The 20654-nt window shown below is 46.5% G+C and overlaps 1 protein-coding gene across 2 annotated transcripts; it reads left to right on the forward strand.

Annotated features, from left to right (window-relative positions):
• The first annotated feature begins 53 nt into the window (after positions 1-53).
• Positions 54-15726, forward strand: TINF2 (TERF1 interacting nuclear factor 2). Of its 2 annotated transcripts, none has more exons than XM_066582635.1 (7): positions 54-126; positions 3774-3961; positions 4169-4267; positions 7828-7929; positions 12147-12245; positions 12347-12425; positions 14199-15726. In XM_066582635.1, exons 1-7 carry the CDS (start codon positions 99-101, stop codon positions 15077-15079), a joined length of 1476 nt encoding a protein of 491 aa, XP_066438732.1. In that variant the 5' UTR covers positions 54-98; the 3' UTR covers positions 15080-15726. The 2 variants fall into 2 exon arrangements, with proteins under 2 accessions (XP_066438732.1, XP_066438733.1); XM_066582636.1 differs by having other exon boundaries at positions 67-126; positions 3777-3961.
• The last annotated feature ends 4928 nt before the right edge of the window (positions 15727-20654 follow it).

A 20654-nucleotide genomic window follows, 5' to 3' on the forward strand; every position in this document is an offset into this window, starting at 1 on the left:
GCTTCTGTACTGTGATTGGTCGGTGATGACTGCTGTGATTGGTTGCGGAGAGCAGAGACTCTGGAGAGGAGTTTGGAGTTGTGCTGGAGGCCGTGGAGATGGGAGAGCGAAGTTCGGTCACAGCAGGTGACTAATGGCGGGTTATGTGGGCGCTGCAGGATGGTTCTGGCACAGTACGGGTCACTATGCAGGATGGAGGGGTGTCAGACTCATTTTCACAAAGCACCACTTCAGCCTCGTTTGCACAAACGCATGCAGGTTCCAGTTACGTAAATACGCTGCGAAATTCGCCTTTGCTTACGGTTTCCTCGCTCCTGTGGGTTTTTGTGCATGCACAAAAAATTGCGCAGCAGGGGCCATTGGTTTGCTGCACAAATATGCATTGAATACGCAATTTTTTTTCATATTTGCATCGGGTCATACACTGCAATGGCGTAATGCGGTGCAAAATACTCACAAAATCGGACATGCTGCATATTTTTTTAACGCAACCCAACATTGCATTGAAAAATACAAACGAAATCAATGTCTTCTATTCACTGCATATTGCGTGCACAAAAATTGCCCGTAATACACGGCGCAAATAGGCCCCACGAACGAGCTCCTTCAAAGGGCTGATTGTAATTGTAGGGCTCATTCACACGGACGTCTTTCGTGCGTAATACTCGGTGATGAACCCCCATTGATTTGCATTGGATTATGCAGATAAGCGTATTTTCCATGCGACTTTTGCTCGCATGAAAAAGTTCGCAAAGCGGTCTATTCTGGTGCGAATTATTCCACTGGGGTAGCCCATTGAAGTTAATGAGCGCGCAAAACACTGAATATGTATAATTAATGTGTATTCGCGCATAAAAACAATAGACCCTGCTTCGTCTTTTTTTTTTGCACTTATAAAAAACGCAAGCAGGGCCAAAATGCGCAGGGAAACGGTGAGTAAACTGCGTGTTCAGCGATCAAAATGCACATATACCCCTGTGAGAAAACCCTAAAGTCGGCTTCACACAGGCGTAAGCGCAATTGCGCACGCCTTAGCACAGTTTTTTTGCACTGTGAAGGAAGCTTTTATGCGTATTTTACTGTAAATTCCCCCATTTACTTGTCACGGACCTACGGAGAAGGATAGAGCATGTTCCATCTGAAAATGCACACGCAAAATACACTTATTTGGACAAACGCATTGAAATCCATCGCTGCTCGCGCAAATTTTGCCCACACAAATACGCCGGCGTGAAGTAACCTTGAGACTGTATAAACGTAGCAGTTCAGCCACGGTACGCGCACGCGATGTTGTTAACTCGCATCAGACCTCACACAGACACCCCGCCATGTTCGAAGCGCGGCGCCGCACCTTTCCATGCACTGTTCTCATCTGAATATTTCTGTTCTGCCATTTTTTTTTTTTTTGCTTGGACTCTTTGTCCAAATTTCAAAAATAGTCTGGTGAACCCATCCGTCCAAATAAAGGGGTTCTAGTTCCAACCGGTTTCTAGAGCGAGAAGTCGGCCAGAAATCGTTACTTGCACGCAGCCGTACCGCGTGCAGTGAGCCGCGTTGTACGGGTCTACCAAGGATGACCAACCGGCTGCAGACGGGGGGGGGGGGACGGGGGGGTGTCCTCCACGATCACGAGTCTCCTCCAGGGCTTCCGATATTGCATCACCAGTCATCTGTGTGCCTATGGCTGGCGTTGGGCAGGTATTTAGCCACGTCCCACGCCCACGAGAGGCGGAGCCAAGTAAAGAGTACTCGGCGCGGACCTGGAGAAGGGAGTTCTCATAGTCACAGTGAGTCTGTCACTCACCTCCTCAGCCAGCTACTCTTACTTTTTACGTCTGGCGCTGCCCAATCCCTCTTTTTCAAGGACGGGCAGCGCTACAGCTGAATACTGCCCAGTGGCGGTGCTGATGAGTTTGTCCCCCTCTAACGCTATTCCTGCTCGCTGGCCATGTAGAACGAGGTGGCGGCCCGGCTTTTTTGAGTCAAAAACGTCTCGCATCGCTTATGGGAAACCTCACATCGTGCGGCAAAATTACACATTTTTAGGATTTTTTCACTTTTTTTTTTTTCTCATCACTGCATACAAAGTCCCACAATATTTTTAACATTTTTCTATGGACGGAGCTCTGAGGGGGCTTGTTTTTTGTCGGACGAGCAATAGTTTTATCGATACCTTTTTGGGGTACATATGGCTTTTTTGCTCCCTTTCTTTATTGCAGTTTTTGGAAAACAAAATAACACTTTTTTTTTTTTTTTTGACCACTAATTTTTTAGTGTTTTTTTTAATACACTTTTTATGTCTCTGTAGGGGACGTTAACCCGCGATTGTATAATCGCTATGATAATACATTGCAGCACGTCTATACTGTAATATATTATCGCCATTACTAGCAATCATAGTCCATGGCAGACCGCGGTGCCCGCCGCAGAGAACCCAGAAGAAGCGGCAGGCGGAGACGGCCACTCGCAGGCTATAACGCTGATTCCTTTTTGACCACTGAAGCCTGCGAGTGGCTGAGCGCTCCTGTGCGCAATGAGAGGCACGTTACCGCCCGCCGCTTCTTTTGGGTTCCATGCTGCGAGCATCGGGACTGCGGTGCTGGATAGGGAGCCGCCAGGATGGGCAACTTAGTGTAACTTTTTTGCGCACTGAGCGAGGCTTTTTTGTGCTGTCGGCGTGTATTACTGTACCTTTTCTGCCCGCAGGGCTTGTTCATTTGTGCGCCAAACAATCGTCTGAGTTTTTTTTTTTTTTCAGCGGAATTGCGCAGCATATTACGCATCTTGCTGTGCCCCTATGGGATCGTATCTGACTGAGGCCGGGCTCACACGAGTGGGTTGGATTCTGCATGCGGGATGCCCGCAGCAGATTCCATCTAGCGACCCTTCATACCTTCCCTAACCGTACTGCGGATAACCGCAGAGGCTCGCCGTCAGTTATGCGCACTACAGGAAAGGAGTTTGTTTATTTTGATTTCTCGTGCCGTCACTTAGTAATGATACGTGGACCCGCAGCCTATATGCATTGTCTATTGTGTATGGGTGTGAGTCGGACGGTCTCCATTGACATCATGGAAGGCTGTCCGCGTGGATTCCACGGCAAAATCGAGCATGTTGCGATTTTTCTTCCACTTGCGGAATACACAATTCGTATCTGCGAGTGTGAACAAAAAATTGAAAATGCATGCCTTTCAATGTTCATGTTTTACCGCTGACGGTGATCGCAGAATCTGCGATACAAATCCACGTGTGAGCCCGGCCTGAATGCAGGCTGCAGCTGGTTATCATATTACATGCGCCATATGCGACAAATGCATTTATTTTGCATTCAAAATGAATTAATTGTCCAGCCTAAGAAAGGGACAGGGACTTGTTATTTGTATGGCGCCAACTTATCCACAGCGCTTTCAGGTAATTTATTTATTACCCCCCAGCAAGCTGGGTACTCGCTTTACTGACCTCGGAAGGATGGAAGGAGCTTAGGACTGCATACTGCCGCCTTAACACTCTGCGCCACACGAGGCTCCTCATCAATATCGTATTAGAGGGTTATTCCCATCCATCTCTGGGCCCCTCACTTGTTGGGAAAATGGGGTTTCAATAACCCTCGTTTGCTGCCACATATCCATTGAGCTCAATGTAAAGGTGTCTGCCCTCCTCTCCACTGAATTCAATGGAACATTGCTGTAGAGGTAACTAGACAGCCATTCTGCCAATACATAAGAGATATAAAGTAAGACATGACTTCACCGATATGTTCCTTTCTCGTCCAGGAGGGCCCTGTGTGGACGCAGCATCATCCCTCCCTGTGCTGATGAAGGCTGTATGGCTGGTGATGAAGAAGAGGGATGTCCAGAACTACGGGAGAATTCTACAGTTCTTGGAATTAACCCATAAACAGGTTCCTGGTCTGCTATGCTACATGCACCACGCAAAGCTCAGCATCGGTCTTAAAGGGAAGGTGAGCTTACCAAAGCTATGACTGGGCAGGGCTGGGCTCCTGGAAGCCGCGGCAGTGCAAGGGTGGGCCGTGGCAGTGCAGGTGGGCCCCCGGAAACAGTTGACAATGCAGGGGAGGACTCTCGAAGGCCATAACAGGACAGAGGTGGGCTCTCAAAGATTGCTGCAGCTTCCTAAAAACTCATTAATTGGTCTCCTATTTTAACAGATTGTTCTCCACATGGTTGAAGAAAAGAAGCCTCTGCTGGACATCCTTACGGAACTGAACTGTCACTTTCCTTCTGTTTTTGCTGATGATTCAGCAGCGGTAAGAGTTGCCACCACTGTAGTTTAAATGTGTAATGGACTGTAGCAGCGGGTCCGACATGTGAAGACCACCGGTGATTAGTTGTTAGTGCTGGTGAAAGGCCGTCACACACCGTAGAATTAAGTAGCACTCGTTAAAATGAATGGACAACCATGAAATACATATCCAGGCCATGTTTTCCATAGTGGTTCTCTACCCGCTTTCACACGGCCGAGACTTGTGCATTACGAGACGCATAAATCTCGCGCGAATATAAACCCCATTGTTTTGAATGGAGTCATGTAGCAATGTTTTCCAGCATCGCAGTGCGGGAAAAAGTTGTGGTGTGCTCTTATCTATTCGTGTTCTTTGCAACGCATTGCCCATTGTTTTCGTTGGGACAGTAAAACACTGCACAACGTGCGATGCAAGGTTTCCATTGAAAGCAATGGAAAACCTTTGCTGATCCAACGACGTGGCTGAAAGCTGCGCTGGAGAATCACTACTGAAGTGATAGGAGGCGTTTTTCGAGCAAAAACGCCTCATATCACTGTGAAAATATAGTCACAGAGGCAGAAAAAAGTCTAATTTATTCGTCAAAGCCCTTCACAGTTTAGACATAAATTAAAATCAATTCCTTTTATTAGATAGCTTTAAAAACACAGTAGACAAGAACAGGGCACTACAAATAACCCTCTAAATTGCCAGAGGTATATAATTCTTAAAGGGGTTGTCTCGCGGCAAGCATCAAAATTTTACATTACCCCATTCCCTGTCACCCCCCCCCCCCCCCCCCCCGGCATAAAATAGCAAATTAAAGCGGTTTTTAAACCGCTTGCTACTCACCGATCCGACGAAATAAGGAGTTTAAAAAATCTTTTCCTTAAGATGGCCGCCGGTCCTTTCCCAGGGATGCACTGCGGTTTTCTCCCATGGTGCACCGCGGGTCTTCTTCCATGGTGCACCATGGGCTCTGTGCGTTCCATTGCCGATTCCAGCCTCCTGATTGGCTGGAGTCGGCACACGGGGCGGAGCTACGATGACGACGCGGTGAGCAGCTCTCCGGCACGAGCGGCCCCATTCACCAGGGAGAAGACCGGACTGCGCAAGCGCGTCTAATCGGGCGATTAGACGCTGAAATTAGACGGCACCATGGAGACGAGGACGCTAGCAACGGAACAGGTAAGTGAATAACTTCTGTATGGCTCATAATTAATGCACAATGTATATTACAAAGTGCATTAATATGGCCATACAGAAGTGTATACCCCCACTTGCTTTCGCGGGACAACCCCTTTAATCAAAGACAAGCGACTAGAGCTACTTAATTGATTTTATCGTACCCTTCCTTTATTTAGAGAAGGCACCATATGATATATGTTTATAAAGTGAGGTGATACGGTGGCTGTCGCTATGTCATAGAACTCGGGTCAAGGTGAGATCAAATTTGTTTCTTACGCATCACTTCACATATTTTTTATCTTATTATAAAAGTTAGTCACTGGTATTCACTGGATTTGGGTGTCACAACATCTATCTTACATTCTTCTTCACAGTGACTTTGAATGGGTGTATAGATTTAGTTTTCATGTCCAATATTGTAACAGGGAAGATTTGCGAATACGAAGAGTATGAGCCCTTTATCTTGGCATTGCATAAATGGAATTCTTATTCCAAGTAGAATTCCATTATATGGGGGCTCATAACCTCTTTGTATCAAGTAATGTAGTGTCATACAGTTTCATTGGTATTGAGAGAAACCCAATGACTGTTGATTAACTGTATGAGCACACATTTATTCAGTAGTTTGTGTTTACTATTCTTTTTTTATAATCTCAAATGGAGCATCCGTAGGCTCAGATTGTAGTACTTTTTAATCTCATCACTGTGAAAACACCCATTGGCAAGCACAATATGGGACCGAGTGTATAGGTATAGCTGTATATAATAACAAGACGCTCAGCTCCACGCCAGATTATGCCTTCCCTTCTGTCACATTCTGGGAACAACTCCTCCTTGAAGTACTTCTTAGTCTGCTGCTGCTCGATCCAACCGGCTTCTTATATAGAGTATGCGATAATATTCAGGAGCTCAGACTTCTTAAAAAGTAACCTCCATGCTTTATTTAAACATCGTGCTTACAGCATCATGATTGCAAGGTGTCTACACAGTACCTGTTTCGATCTTTACTCAGATCTTGATCACCTTGATCAAGATCTGAGTAAAGATCGAAACGCGTACTCTGTAGACACCTTGCAATCATGATGCTGTGAGCACGATGTTTAAATAAAGCATGGAGGTTACTTTTTGAGTGTATAGGTAGCCTAATGCAGACTTTTTCTATCCAGCCACTGCAGCCTTGCAAAATGCATTTTAAGGTAGTCGCATTATAACACTTACCACTAGATGGCCCTCGTGCCGTTTTTTTAATTTTCCGACTGTGCCTATCCAACCGACCTGCGCTATAAACTTTACAAGGGGCATTCTTTCTTCCCACTGTCTCCCTCGGAAAACACACACCTCCCCTATGTTCCCCCTTCAGTGCATCAACAGCGGTCGGTCGTAAACAGATCCTCAGTGATTCAGCACATTCTGTATTTAGACAATGTGACCTGTGAGTGTTTTTGAGCCTTTTTTTTTTTTTTTCTCCTACACAAAATCGAATATTAAAAAAACAAATGGTAAATGTGTTCGGTTGCTGTAACCGCTGCTCATCCATCTGGTTCCATCTACTGCACCCCCTATAGCTACAGCCTGGATGATGCTAACCACGCAGAATCTCCACCTTGAATAAAACTCCTTTCTTAGTGCTCGTTCACATCATCGTTTTTGTTTTCTGTTCTGTTGTTTCATCAGAGGAGCAGCAAAAGGGGGACGAAAAGTGTTCCTTCTTACATCTCATTTTCTGAACTTCCGTTCCACCTGCTTTTTTTTTTTTTCTTTCGTTTGCTTTATAATGAATAGGCAATAGGACTTAAGGAAAATCTTTGTTTGGTCTCTTTTCTGTTGTCCGTTTAATGGATCCCATATTAACTGAGCATAAATAGAAGGGAAGAAAGACAAAGGAATACAAAATCCGTTAAAAGGGGTTATGCCAAGTTATAAAGTTATGCCCGCATCCACAGGGGGGATAACCTTATGATTGCTGAGAGTGCTACGGCTGTGTGACCTCCATTTACTTGGGGAACTACCGGACCTCTGTTCTTGGGATCATTGGGGGTCCCAGCAGTCAGACCCTTACCAATCAGAAAGTTATTGCCTATCCTGTGTATGGGGGATAACTTCACCGCTTGGCACAACCTCTTTACGAATACATGTAAAGGGATCCAGACGGAAACAAACGGATCGATGTGGTTGGATTTTTTTTTTATCTACTGGATACGTTTAAAAAAAGAAAAAGGAAACCATGGTTTCCATTTGGTTCAGTTTTAAGCAGTTTTTCTATCAGTTTAAATGTATTCGTTAAAAAATGAAAGCAAAATGCTGATGTGAATAAGCCCCTAGATGTGTGTTGCGACTGCTGCTGCCTGTTGGTGCTTGTTGCCAAATTACCATTTTATCAACTTTTGATTCATTTTTAGGCCCAGCGTAATGCAGTCAAGGTCCGGCAGTGTAAGATACATTTTCGGAAATTAGTCCTTCGCATGATTCGAGATGAAAGATTTAGGAAAAATTATGTGCAGGTAAGATTGAAATACCAGGTGTACCATGGATTCTCTCATATGTGCATTATAGTTGTAGTAGTGCCCTACCAACATAAAGGCTTAAAGGAGATGTCCCGAGGCAGCAAGTGGGGTTATACACTTCTGTATGGCCATAATAATGCACTTTGTAATATACATTGTGCATTAATTATGAGCCATACAGAAGTTATAAAAAGTTTTATACTTACCTGCTCCGTTGCTAGCGTCCTGGTCTCCATGGTGCCGACTAATTTTTGGCCTCCGATGGCCAAATTAGCCGCGCTTGCGCAGTCCGGGTCTTCTGCTGTTCTCTATGGGGCTCCGTGTAGCTCCGTGTAGCTCCGCCCCGTCACGTGCCGATTCCAGCCAATCAGGAGGCTGGAATCGGCAGTGGACCGCACAGAAGAGCTGCGGTCCACGGAGGAAGAGGCCATCTTCAGCGGTGAGTAGAGAAGTCACCGGAGCGCCGGGATTCAGGTAAGCGCTGTGCGGGTGGTTTTTTTAACCCCTGCATCGGGGTTGTCTCGCGCCGAACGGGGGGGGGGTTTAAAAAAAAAAAAACCCGTTTCGGCGCGGGACATCTCCTTTAAGGTCTAGGGTAATATATAACCTCTGCATGATGAGGTGTAGTTTCTCACGTATGGAAGCCAGTGCATCCTCTGTTGGTCACCTTCAAATCTCTCAAATGCACAACTTTAACACCAACATATATTTCTCGTCCGTGTCAAGGGGGACACAGAAGGCCTTGGGTATAGCTGATGCCACTAGGAGGCGACTGTAAGCAAAGAAAAAGTTAGTCCTTCCTACTTGCTATACCCCACCTGTAGGCACTGAGCTTAACTCAGTTTTAGCTTTTTGCCCTCTAGCTGGGCATTAGGGATGATCTGACTGTCCCCAAGTGAGGAGGGTCAACAATGCTGCAGCAGACACACTGATACTCCCTCCTCCAAGAAGATACAGCGGAACAGAGCGGTGCTAACCACTGCTTCCCGCCAGTCATGGGGTCACCTGAGGTTCCTGCCTGCCCCCCTTCAATTCCATTGATCTCTCACCACTAAGTGACAGTTGCTGGAACCCATGACCTTGGCCTTCCTTCCAACACATATTTGCTACAGAGCCACCTCCAGCCAGGCCTGGCTAAGCTGTAATCGAGCCCCCAGCTTCTAGGCGGAACTTCTGGTTGGCACGCGGGCAGGAGGCAGTAAATATAGGCCATTGTCCTGGCCTTCCTCCTGTGCGCGGATGCCAATAGAACCGCCTTTCGCCGGGCTGGGCTCTAATTGAGCCCTCGACTTATAGGCCTGTATAGGCAGTGACCAGAGGTTGGACTTCCGGTTGGCGCGCAAGGGTATAGGGTGGGACTTCTAGACGCTGTCAGGAGGAGGTGGGGCTTCTCACTCGCCCTTACGATATGAACAAACCCGGTCCTCCCTATAACCAAAGTGTTCCCTCACCCCCAAACAAACAGACCGTCCGGGAGCCAGCTTCCGGTTTACCTTCCCGCATCAGCCGTAGCCATAGGCGGACTGTCCAGTCGCTTCCACCAGTTACAGGAAGCTCCTGGAAGACTGATGGGTAGATTCATGGGGGAACAAACACGGGTCCTCAGTTCTGCTTAAGTAGTGCCACAACAGCACTTGGAACTCATCGCAGCAGTTATTCATTACCTGGCTAATCACCTGCATGGACCTGGTAACTTCTACCTTAAGGGTTTATTTAGACGACCATATATGGGCTCGGTTTTCACGCGGAGCCGATATCAGGAGGGGGGGGATGGAAGAGCCAGGAGCAGGAGCTCCCGCCCCTTGCCACTTTTTGCAATAGGAGGGGGTGAGATGGGGTCGGAGCTAAGTCCCAGCGCTTAGCTCCGCCCCTCCCATTGTAATTAGTGGCAAGGGGGAGGAGCTCAGTTCCTGCTCCTGGCTCTTCCATCTCCCCCAACCCCCGCAGACAAGGACACCGTATATCGGCTCGGCGTGAAAACCGAGCCGATATACGGTCGTCTAAATAAGCCCTAAGGGTCATTTTTTTTGTATCCATTATTACCTTCATGAAAGCCATGCTTGGTTTTCTATTAAAGGGGTTGTCTCGCGAAATCAAGTGGGGTTAAGTACTTCTGTATGGCCATATTAATGCACTTTGTAATATACATCGTGCATTAAATATGAGCCATACAGAAGTTATTCACTTACCTGCTCCGTTGCTAGCGTCCTCGTCTCCATGGTTCCGTCTAAATTCGCTGGCGGCTTGCTTTTTTAGACGCGCTTGCGCAGTCCGGTCTTCTGCTCTGAGCACGAGCCGCTTCAGTGTGCTCGCCGCTACAGCTCTTCTGCGCATGCGCAGACGAGCTGTATCTTCTCGGGAGCGCGCGGGAGCGGCCATTCTGCTACCATCCTCTCTTAGAGGAAGGTGCAGAAACTTGAGCCACCCAGCCCAGCCACCCAGGTAAGTGATGGGTGACGGACTGACGGGGGTGACGCGTGACGGACTGCCGCTGTGGCCCCGGGGCCTACCGCTGGGGAGCTGGGGCTAGCGCGGGGGAGCCGGGGTGACTGGTCGGCCGCGTTCAATCCCGGGGTCCGGTCGGCGGCTGCGGGGTGTCTGGTTGTCAGGGAGACACAGCTGGTAGCGTCTCGGGAGCGCGCACGTCGGGCTACAACAAGCGACGGGAAAAGAGCCGGCGGCCATCTTGGGGAAACTTTTTATAAGTTGCTGGAACTGTAAGTAGAAACCGGCTAGAAAAGTCATTTACATGGGTGATTAGTAATGTATGCTTAATAAGGGGGACTGGGCAAAAAAAAAATTTCACTGCTTCCTCGAGACAACCCCTTTAAGAACGTATACATTTTTCGCCTTTTACTATAGTTTCTGTGGAGAGGAGCAACACCGAGTTTCATATAAATTTTTGTATACTCCATCTTCGATGGTAGTTCTATAAGACATTGTATACCTTGTGAGACCCAACCTTCTGGTGTCCTGACAGTAAGGACTGAACCCACTTACCACACATTGTACCAACCACCCTAGGTGGTCGGCTCCAGCTTTAGCTTCTATAATGAGTCTTTCTATAGAACGAGTTTTATTTGTCCATTACGATCAGTAATTTTAGAGCTCGCACATTGCTGCGGTACATCTAGTGAGTACATTTCCTCATATTTCTTCTCTTTTACAAGCGTGGGTTTGATTTTCATCCGTACGGTACTAACGCTTGCGGCGTGGTGAGTGACAATGCTCTATATCCGTCCTTGACACAATACAGTAATAGCAGGGTTACTGATCGCTCACACGTGGAATCCGCTGCAGGCTTCCCGCATGCAGAATCTGGTCCGCCCGTAGCAGCCTGACTTTTCTCCTGGAACTATTCATTCTTCTTGTAGTCTGTTTGGTTCGGCTTCAGGTGTTTAGTCTTCTCTCTCCTACTGCTTACGTACAAAGTGATTTAGCTCCGTGCCTGCAGGAGGGATATAGCTGGTAGGAGCGACTAACTTTCCTTTGCTTAGTGTCGCCTCCTAGTGGCAGCAGGTATACCCAAGATCTTCTGTGTTCCCCAATGAGCGTAACAAGAAAGGGATTTTACAGTAAGTAACAAAAATCCTGTTATCTCACTTGACATCAAAGATGAAAGAGAAAATTTTGGGCTAGAATATACGGACTTCTTTATGTACGATTAGATTCATATAAAAATCTAATGATCGTCAGTAATATTTATGTCCCTCATATGGGAACTGCACTTGACCTCCATGGTTCTAGCCCGTCAGAGAAAGTTGTGCAGGGCCAGTAAGACCAGAATGTGCCGGTACATCGTTCTTTCAGGAAAATTGTTTTGCCACCTACAGGTGAAGACATGTACTGCACTGTACATATTAATGATTGGGCAGCCGCTGTTGGCGCCACAATACATAGGGGTTGGACCAGAAGCAAATGGCTCCAGCCCATGTGTAGTGGTCAACTCTGATAAATGCAGCTGTTGCTGACTTTAATGAGCTGCATCTGCAGTTACAAGCGCCGGCAAATACATAGGGGTCACAGCAGCAGTTCCGATCTGTACCCCAGTGTAGACTGGCAATAACAGTAGGTGCCCAAATAGCTGATAGTCTAGGATCCGCAGCTCGGGACCCCAGACAATCAACTATTGACGACCTATCCTGAGTAGAGGTCATCGATAGTATTACCCTGTTAAACCACGTAAGATAAAAATGTAACTTTTTTCTTTCTAGAATATGTTGCATCTAGAGTATGGGGACAACTATATGGCGGTTCTCGAGAAGCTTCTTTGGGAATTCCTGTGCAGGCTGCAGACTGTTCCCAATTACCAGGTAAAAACTGACATCTGTCAAAATGCCAAAAATTATTTTTAACCCTATTTTGGTTATCTGGGAAAGCTGGGTGACAGATAACATTATCTGTCCTATCACAGGTCCCACTGACCAAAATGCTGCCTGTTGTAGACCAGAACCATCTCTCCAGCACCCCCATCCACCCCAGTTCAGGACTGAGTAAGTAAAGGTTCAGCTCATGAGGACTTCTTCATGGCCGCAGAAAATAACCCCCTCCATTGGGTATTTTGTCCTATTACCTCTAAGAGGTTTACCCTTACGCTCTCGCTATGAGACTATTATATGTTCTTTTGAAGAATGCATGTATTTTTCTTTTTTAGAACTTTTCTTGTAGATTTACTTGTACTTGTTTAATAAAGGCTTGGATTTTGACATTACATTATGTGAAAGTTTCTTTAAAGGGCTACATGTCAAATGTGCAACTTTGAATCCTGTTCAATCAGGAATCGACGGGCTGCCATTTAATATGCAATCATCTTCAGTCCTCAAGTGCGAAGCCCTTCTCCTAACATCCCCCCCACTTAAGGAGCCACTTGAGGAGGCTTATGGATGTGGGTGCTGAGCGGCAGGAAGACCCCATGTCTATGATGTCCACGTGACATGTTGGCTGAGCCCACAAGCTCCCCGTTCTTTTCAAGAGGTTTTCTGGGACTAAAGTATTGATGACCTATCTTCAGGATAGGCTATCAATATCTGATTGGTTGGGGATCACTGTTCAGGACTAGAGATGAGCAAGCATACTCGCTAAGGGCAATTACTCGAGCGATCATTGTCCTTAGCGAGTACCTGCTCGCTCGGAAGAAAAGATTCGGGTGCCGGCGGGGAACGGAGAGGAGATCTCTCTCTCCCCCTGCTCACTCCCGCAACTCGCCGCTCACCCGCGCCGGCAGCCAAATCTTTTCTTCCGAGCGGGCAGGTACTCGCTAAGGACAATACTCGCTCGAGTAATTGCCCTTAGCGAGTATGCTCGCTCATCTCTCTTCAGGACCCCTGCCGATCAACTGATTAAAGATGCCATGGTGCCCGGGTGAGTGCCATGGCCGTTTCACATGTTCATTGGTCACACGGCATGAAAGCTGCTCGGTGCTGTTCAAGCCAATGGCATAGAGGTGCAATACCAGGCTCAGCTGCTATGAGATGTAAAGCGCTGTACTTGGTATGTAGTGAAGTGACAGCGGCACTCGCCCGATTGCAGCAGCCGCTTTAGGTAGCTGATCAGCAGGGAACCTGATTAGCGGATCACCACCAATGTGATACTAATGACCTATCTTAATCTGATCATTGGGGTTTTACCACTGAGACCCTCACCAATCCAGAGAATGGGGATTTTACGTCCCCCTCTCCTCGTCAATTTGGGCTCACTAAGACCTAGATATTGAATGGAGTGACAGCTGCACATGCGCGGTGCCACTCCCATTTATTTCAATAGGTATCAGAGTGTAAAAGGTAGAAATGCGCCACAAGGTTTTTCAGAAGATTGTACTCCACTGGGGTTCCGCGAGTACCCGATCCGCGTGTTTAGCCGGAGAGCTGCAGGACATTAATAAGGGTTCCCTGGTACAGGGAAGCCCTCACAAAGGACTAAGTACCTTGCAGCGCGGTGACATATATTTTTCTAACATAGTGTATTATACATTTCAATAGGTATGATGGATATAGTAGAGTACAAGCGCTTCGCTATCTCTGGCAGTCCCATTTAAGATAAATGGAGCAGCATCACACATGCACGACAGTCACTCCATTCAATCCCCTCTTCCACTGTGGGAGGTGCACCGAGCCTGCGTTGACCCCCCCCAACCACCAATCAGACTTTTATCACCTACCCTATGGATGATACAATTCTGGTACAACCCCTTTTTAAGTAGTCATTGTACATCCCCTCTTCTGTCCATACACATAGTTTTTCTTTCTTTTTTTTCCCGTTTGCTTTAGATTTATCAGACACCTCTGATGTGAATAATACCGAGGAAATGCATGAGGAAAAGGAAAAGCAGATAAATCCCAAAACCCAGAATGTATCCTCCACTAATAGACCAAAAGAAAACTCTCGGAGTATTCAAGGCCAGTTTGAGGAATGGCAAAATCCAGTAAGGAATAAGCGAGATCATGGAAGGTGCAAAGGCACTGGACAAAGTACATCACAAGGCTTTGCAATAAAAACTGTCAGTGGGAAGACGCTAGACTCGGTCATTAGTCCTCCTGATGGTGGAAACGGAGTGAATGAACCCCAGCTGCCATATTTTTCAATTTTCGGATTTGACTGCAGTGAAAGTTCTAAAGTAATTAGTTATGAAAACCTTTCTCCTCCACATCCCTTGCAATCTCAGGTTCCGGACCTTGACTGGGAGCATGCTTCAGATCTGCACAGTAGGAGGCGTGATGTGATGGGATACAGGTCATTTACTGACATACAGGTAATGGATGTAGCACAGACGTTGAATCGCTCTCCAGTATCTAGTCAACCAAAGTCCTTCCATGATGTGTCTGGAGGTAACCATGAAGGACAAGGTAAGGCCGTCGCTCAGGCACTGATGTCACGGATGTATCATTCAAGGGTTCAACCCGTAAAACTACCTGTGAATATTAACAAGAATCTACACCAAGAATTGGCACAAGACAAAAGTCGTCAAATGGCTGACTCCAAGCTATCACAAACTGAGACTTTCCCACATTCTGATAGCTGGTCCTGGGTCTGTTCTGGTCCCACAGACAATGACAGCAATGATCCTGACTATCTCCCCAGATCCAGTTGCGTCCTTCAGCAGATGAATGGAAGTCAGCCAAAAAGAGTCCTCCGCTTTTCCTCATCGTAATGAGACTAACTCTTGTAATGTGGTACAAGCTGTAAGCCTACAAATCCATCATTCACTCTAATGAAGGGGGCGCTGTGCTCTGTTAGCAGAATACCCATTGACAGATCAGTGGCAATCTTGACACATTGATACCCACCATTGACCATGTGTCACTCTACTTACAAGTAGGAACCATGCTAATAATACAGCATAAAGGCCGTACAGGTTACGGTGTTATATTTCGTCCTGTTTCCATGCAGCCATTTGGAGTGAGCAGAGTGGATTTTGGGAGTCAATGGGACATCGCAATATGATTTTTCTGCTAATCAAATATTCCTGCTTGTGAAGCAAAATATGCTGCTACGACCACTGATAAGACTGTTCCTTTAAGAGGTTTTCCTAGACTAAAAAAAAGGGGGGGCCCGGGAGCAGTGTATAGAAACATGCTCATTTCCTTCATTAGCCACCCCCGTCCAACCTAGGAGCCTTGATCCCCCTACACTCCGAACCCAGAAGAAGCTGCAGCAGTCACATGTTCAGTGGGCATGGGATTGGTCAGCCAGTCATCAGTGATTTTGCTCTGAATGGCACGTGACCATTAAAGCCTGTGATCGTCAGAGCATTCACTTTCACAATGAATGGGATATGACTAGAGATGAGCGAGCGTACTCGGAAAAGCACTACTCACTCGAGTAATTTGCTTTATCCGAGTATCGCTGTGCTCGTCCCTGAAGATTCGGGTGCCGGCACGGAGCGGGGAGCTGCAGGGGAGAGCGGGGAGGAACGGAGGGGAGATCTTTCTCTCCCTCTCTCCCGCCCGCTCTCCCCTGCTCCCCGCTGCGACTCACCTGTCAGCCGCAGCGGCACCCGAATCTTCAGGGACGAGCACAGCGATACTCGGATAAAGCAAATTACTCGAGCGAGTAGTGCTTTTCCGAGTACGCTCGCTCATCTCTAGATATGACTGATGCAGGTTCTTCAGGGGTCGCAGGCACCTTGGCTCCTGCACTGGATAGGGAGCCTTTGAAGGAGGTGGAGTATGCCAGATTTCTTTATTTTACACCATTCCCTGCACTTTTTTTTTTTTTATTTTATTTTCAGAAACCCCCTTTATTTTAATATGTAACATGGCTCAAAGGTGCTGTGAAGTGAATTTTACAATATATTTTAGAATTCAAGTAAATTACAAGTATGCAGTGCCTTAAAAGATCGAGTGAACTTGGTTTTGCAAATCTTAGATCAAAAAGTGTTGGTGTGACACTTTTGCCAATTAAACCAATTCAACAGCTGATCGCAGTTTAACTAAACCTGGATCGACAGCGTGGTGCAACCGACCCTAATTGGCACATTGTATGCATGTATTAAGTGTCTTTATCAATTCCACTATTTATAGCGACTCTCTGATCTATAAAGTTGGTTCCCAAAGAGGTAAACTTTTATGTGAGTTTTCTGGTTTTTATGCAAATAAAGTCTTCAATCCTTTTGTAATATAAGTGTCTGTAACCTTTTAATATTCTTTTTGTTTATTTTCAGAATATCTGTTTGCTTTCAGGGAGTGTTGGGCTGGGTTCACACCAGGGAGATTTGCTGCGGAATTTCCGCGGCTCCTAATCCCGGGATTAGCCAGCAAAGTGGACGACATTTTGCAAAAATCTCGTCAACACGCTGCGGCCAAACCATGCGGAAACGGCCATGCAGCGCAGAAATTGAAGACACAGCATGTCAATTCTCTTCCGCAGCGGCCCTTTCTCCTCTCTATTGGGAGAGATTGCCACAACGGAAATGCAGGCGGCGAAGCTCATCGTCTTGCAGTATACTGAAAGACAGCGATGAGCCTTATCTGGGATTCACAACATGATACAGCTGATACTATTGTTTCAGCTGTATCCCACTCCCTGATGGCAGCCTGGGTATGAAGAACAGAGCGGTCCAGCTCTCTTCTCCATACCCCTCACGGAGCGCTCGGCTGTATACACCGCTTGTCTTCTGCATCCTCTGCTTGGAGCACCTAACAGATGGGTGCAGAAGACAAGCAGGGACACCCTGCTTGTCTTCTGCATCTTCCGCTCAGAGCGCAAGGTGAGGCCTAGCAATGTTTTTGCCTGTCCAAAAAGGCTACAAGAGTGGAAACGCATTGGGGCTGATGTCATTCGCCTGTTCAAACGAGAATCGGCCCGTGTAGAAGGACCCTAAGTAAAGCTCCTTTTACACGAAGAGATCTCGTTCGCACGAGCTGGTAACATCACTCCTAAGTCGTTCGCACTCGTGCAGCCTGTTTAGACAAGCAGATGTATCGTTGACTCCTTCAACTGGAATCGTTCACTTCTCTTCAGTGTTTCACATTCGCTCTGTTTAAAGTCAACGAGCCAGCGCCGCTGATTTTTAGTCCTGCAGAAACTGAACGACGAACAATAAGCGAACGAATCTCGTTGGCGGCGTTTAGACTGAATAGTTATCGCTCGCTTCCGTTTGTTTGAACGAAGTGTTCCGTCCAATCGCGCCTTTATGAGGACCCAGTGTTGTTTGTTGCTCATACAACTTTATCCGGGTCGTTGCGGGAAATAAAAAGTTTCTTGAGTCTTGTCTTTTATAAAGTCTTCTTATCTGTCTAGGCATGAAAATGTTGCAACGTTGTGTGATTATTGGGAGTGGGATTATTTTCTTACAGCAGGAAGCCGTACACTTTGTCCTCTCCTGCTGTGTACACTGATCACGCCACAGACCCGTATCCCTATGTGAGGCGCACTTAGAGAGACAGCTGTAGAAAACAGAAAAACATCCCAACACATTCCATATGTGCAACCAGCTAATGTGCAGCCGTGCGCTTACAATCTGTTCGCATGAGCGTCTCTCAGGTAGTGGATGGGGAACGCTCATGGGAGAGATCTACATTGAGTTGGGAGTAGGTTGATTACTGTGTGGTGCATTTTTGGGTCAGTCAGACAAAGCAGAGTCATATTAGTCAGACAGCCCTGGTTTGCACCTCTAACAATCAATGGACAGGTCCCGGTTTCCATTTTAGGCTCCGTTCACATCTGTGCCTGAGGGTGCCTTCACGCTGGAGATGAAATGGCTTCGGGAAATCACAAAATTATGAAGCCAATGGCTCCATTCATATGTGCGATGTTGAAGCGCTTGTGATGTACTATCTTTTTGCAATCTCGCTCATTGTTTCCAATGGGACCGGTGGCACCAGCGCTGGCCTCATTGAAACCACAGCTGCAGCAGTGGATCCTGATGTTCTCCTATTGTTCTCAATGGGGCTGGCCCAATTGAAATCAATGGGAGATGATTGCGATATTCTGCCACTGCTGTAACAGCAGTGGCAAGGGACTCCCCACGGCGAGGATTTTTGAGGTGGGAACTTGAATGACAGCTGAGCGCTGCCTCGAGCCAGTTAGTGATAGGGTCCCCCATTGTGGTCTCAGTAGCAATAGTGACCCCAGTAGTAAGTGACCGCCCCAGTAGTAATAGTGATCCCCCCACATTAGCCTCAGTAGTAATTGGACTCTCGTCAACCAGCAGGTATTCCACTCACCCTGCCGCTGCTGAGCCTGTAACCATTGTCCTCTCCCCTCGGCATCCGCATGGCAGGGAAGAGAAGCGGTCACAGACTCTGTACCACCACCAGACCGGAGCTGCAGGCTGTGTGAGTGAAGAGCCCGTTAGACCTCATGCACATGGGGCAAATTGAGCAGTGGATTCCACGCTTGTCAACAGCTGTGGGCGATCCGCTGCTTAATGTGCCCATAGATGTGCGTGGAGATTCTTCTTTCCATGCACACAAGTGGATTTTATTTGCGGCCGCTACATGCCAAAAATAAAATCACAGCATGCTCTATTTTAAAGCGGATACAAAGGGACGGCTTCCATAGAAGTCAATGGAAGCCGTCCCTCCTGCTGCACTTCTGCAATGATTTATTTCTCTTGCATATCCATACCCGTGCCCACACGCCGGTATGCATGAAACAATGAAAGTGTATTGACTTTCATTGTCTCCATTCACCATGTATCATGTGTTGAAAAAAACGCCCGCGGACATTAGCCCTTAAAAGTATGCGATCTATTGTTGATTGGGCCGCTCTAAACAATAGGACCATGATTTATTGCTAGAAGATGAAGACTCTCTCTGTAACGTAGCTCCACTGAATGATGGGAGTAGTGCTGTCAGACAGGGGCGAGTTGCACCCGGACCCAGGAGTCTTAGGGGGCCCATAAGGCCTCTCTTCTCCATATAGGGAGCCCAGCACTATGAATAAAGCATTATATTTGAGGTTCCTGTTACAGATTTGCATGGGGGCCCAGAAGCTTCAAGTTATGCCTCAGCTGTCAGACAACATAACTCAATCCCTTGAACTCTGCAGGTCCCTGCAATTGGATTCCCACTGATCCCAACATTATACAATCACTGATTAAAAACCTTTTATAGGCCCAATTTTTTTTAAATAAAGTGGTAATATTTAGGCTACTAAAAAAATTTGAAAAGTAATGATCCCATTTGGGAACACTGGCATGTAAAAGGTTAAGATAAAAATAAGCCCTTTATTAAATTTCCTACATATTTATCCAACCTGTATCTTTTTATAGTAACATAGCATGTAAGGCTGAAAAAAGACATATGTCCATCCAGTTCAGCCTATAAACCCCCCCCCCCCCCCCCCCCCAGTGTTGATCCAGAGGAAGGCAAAAAAAAAAACTAATGAGGTGGAAGCCAATTTTTCACCATTTAAGGTTAAAAAAAATCCTTCCTAACTCCAATTTGGCAATTGAAAAAATCCCGGATTACCGACTCATCTGAAGTCAGAAGTCATATAACATATAATATTGTATCACCCAAGAAAGACATTCAGCCCAGTCTTGTACTCTATTATTGAATTTGCCATCACCACGTCCACCGGCAGAGAGTTCCATAGTCTCACTGCTCTTACAGTAAAGAACCCACTTCTATATCGGTGTAGAAACCTTGTTACAGTCCTGGTTATAAACAGATTAGCTACACTAATATAATGAATTGCATTAACGGCACTTTCCTAATCTACTTCTATTATATAAATCTCTACGTGATAACAGCGGCCGCTGGCTGAATACCGCGTACAGCTGCACAGGGGAGCACTAGAAAATTTGATAACATAATGTGATTGCTTAACATATAGTGAATAAAAAGGGCGTTGAGGAAGAATGTGAGGATGGGGATTGACAGCATCTGTTTTTTTTTATTCAGTTCACACCCTAAACCTACTGTCTTTATTGCAGCCCTTAAGCAAACATAATAAAGTGTTTCCCGGGTTTTGTTTTACGAGTGTACAATGAATTGTAGCTTTTGTCTTTTATTTCTTTTTTTCTTACTCCTGATGAGCATGCCCACGCGCAGAGGAACTGTTCGGGACTTTCTCTGCAAACTTCCACCCACAAACTGTAGCAGGTTACACTATGGAGCATGTGGATGAGATTTAAGAACCTCTACCGATTTATGCAGACAGACTGAAGACAAACCGTGTAGTCTTCTATGCTCTGCCATCTGCCTCCTATTTCTTGCTAACCTGCCTAAGGTCAGTGGCGAACATAGAATTGATGGGGCCTCCCAATATGGCGTTCA

Source organism: Eleutherodactylus coqui, chromosome 11 (genome assembly GCF_035609145.1).
Source record: "Eleutherodactylus coqui strain aEleCoq1 chromosome 11, aEleCoq1.hap1, whole genome shotgun sequence".
NCBI lineage: Eukaryota > Metazoa > Chordata > Amphibia > Anura > Eleutherodactylidae > Eleutherodactylus > Eleutherodactylus coqui.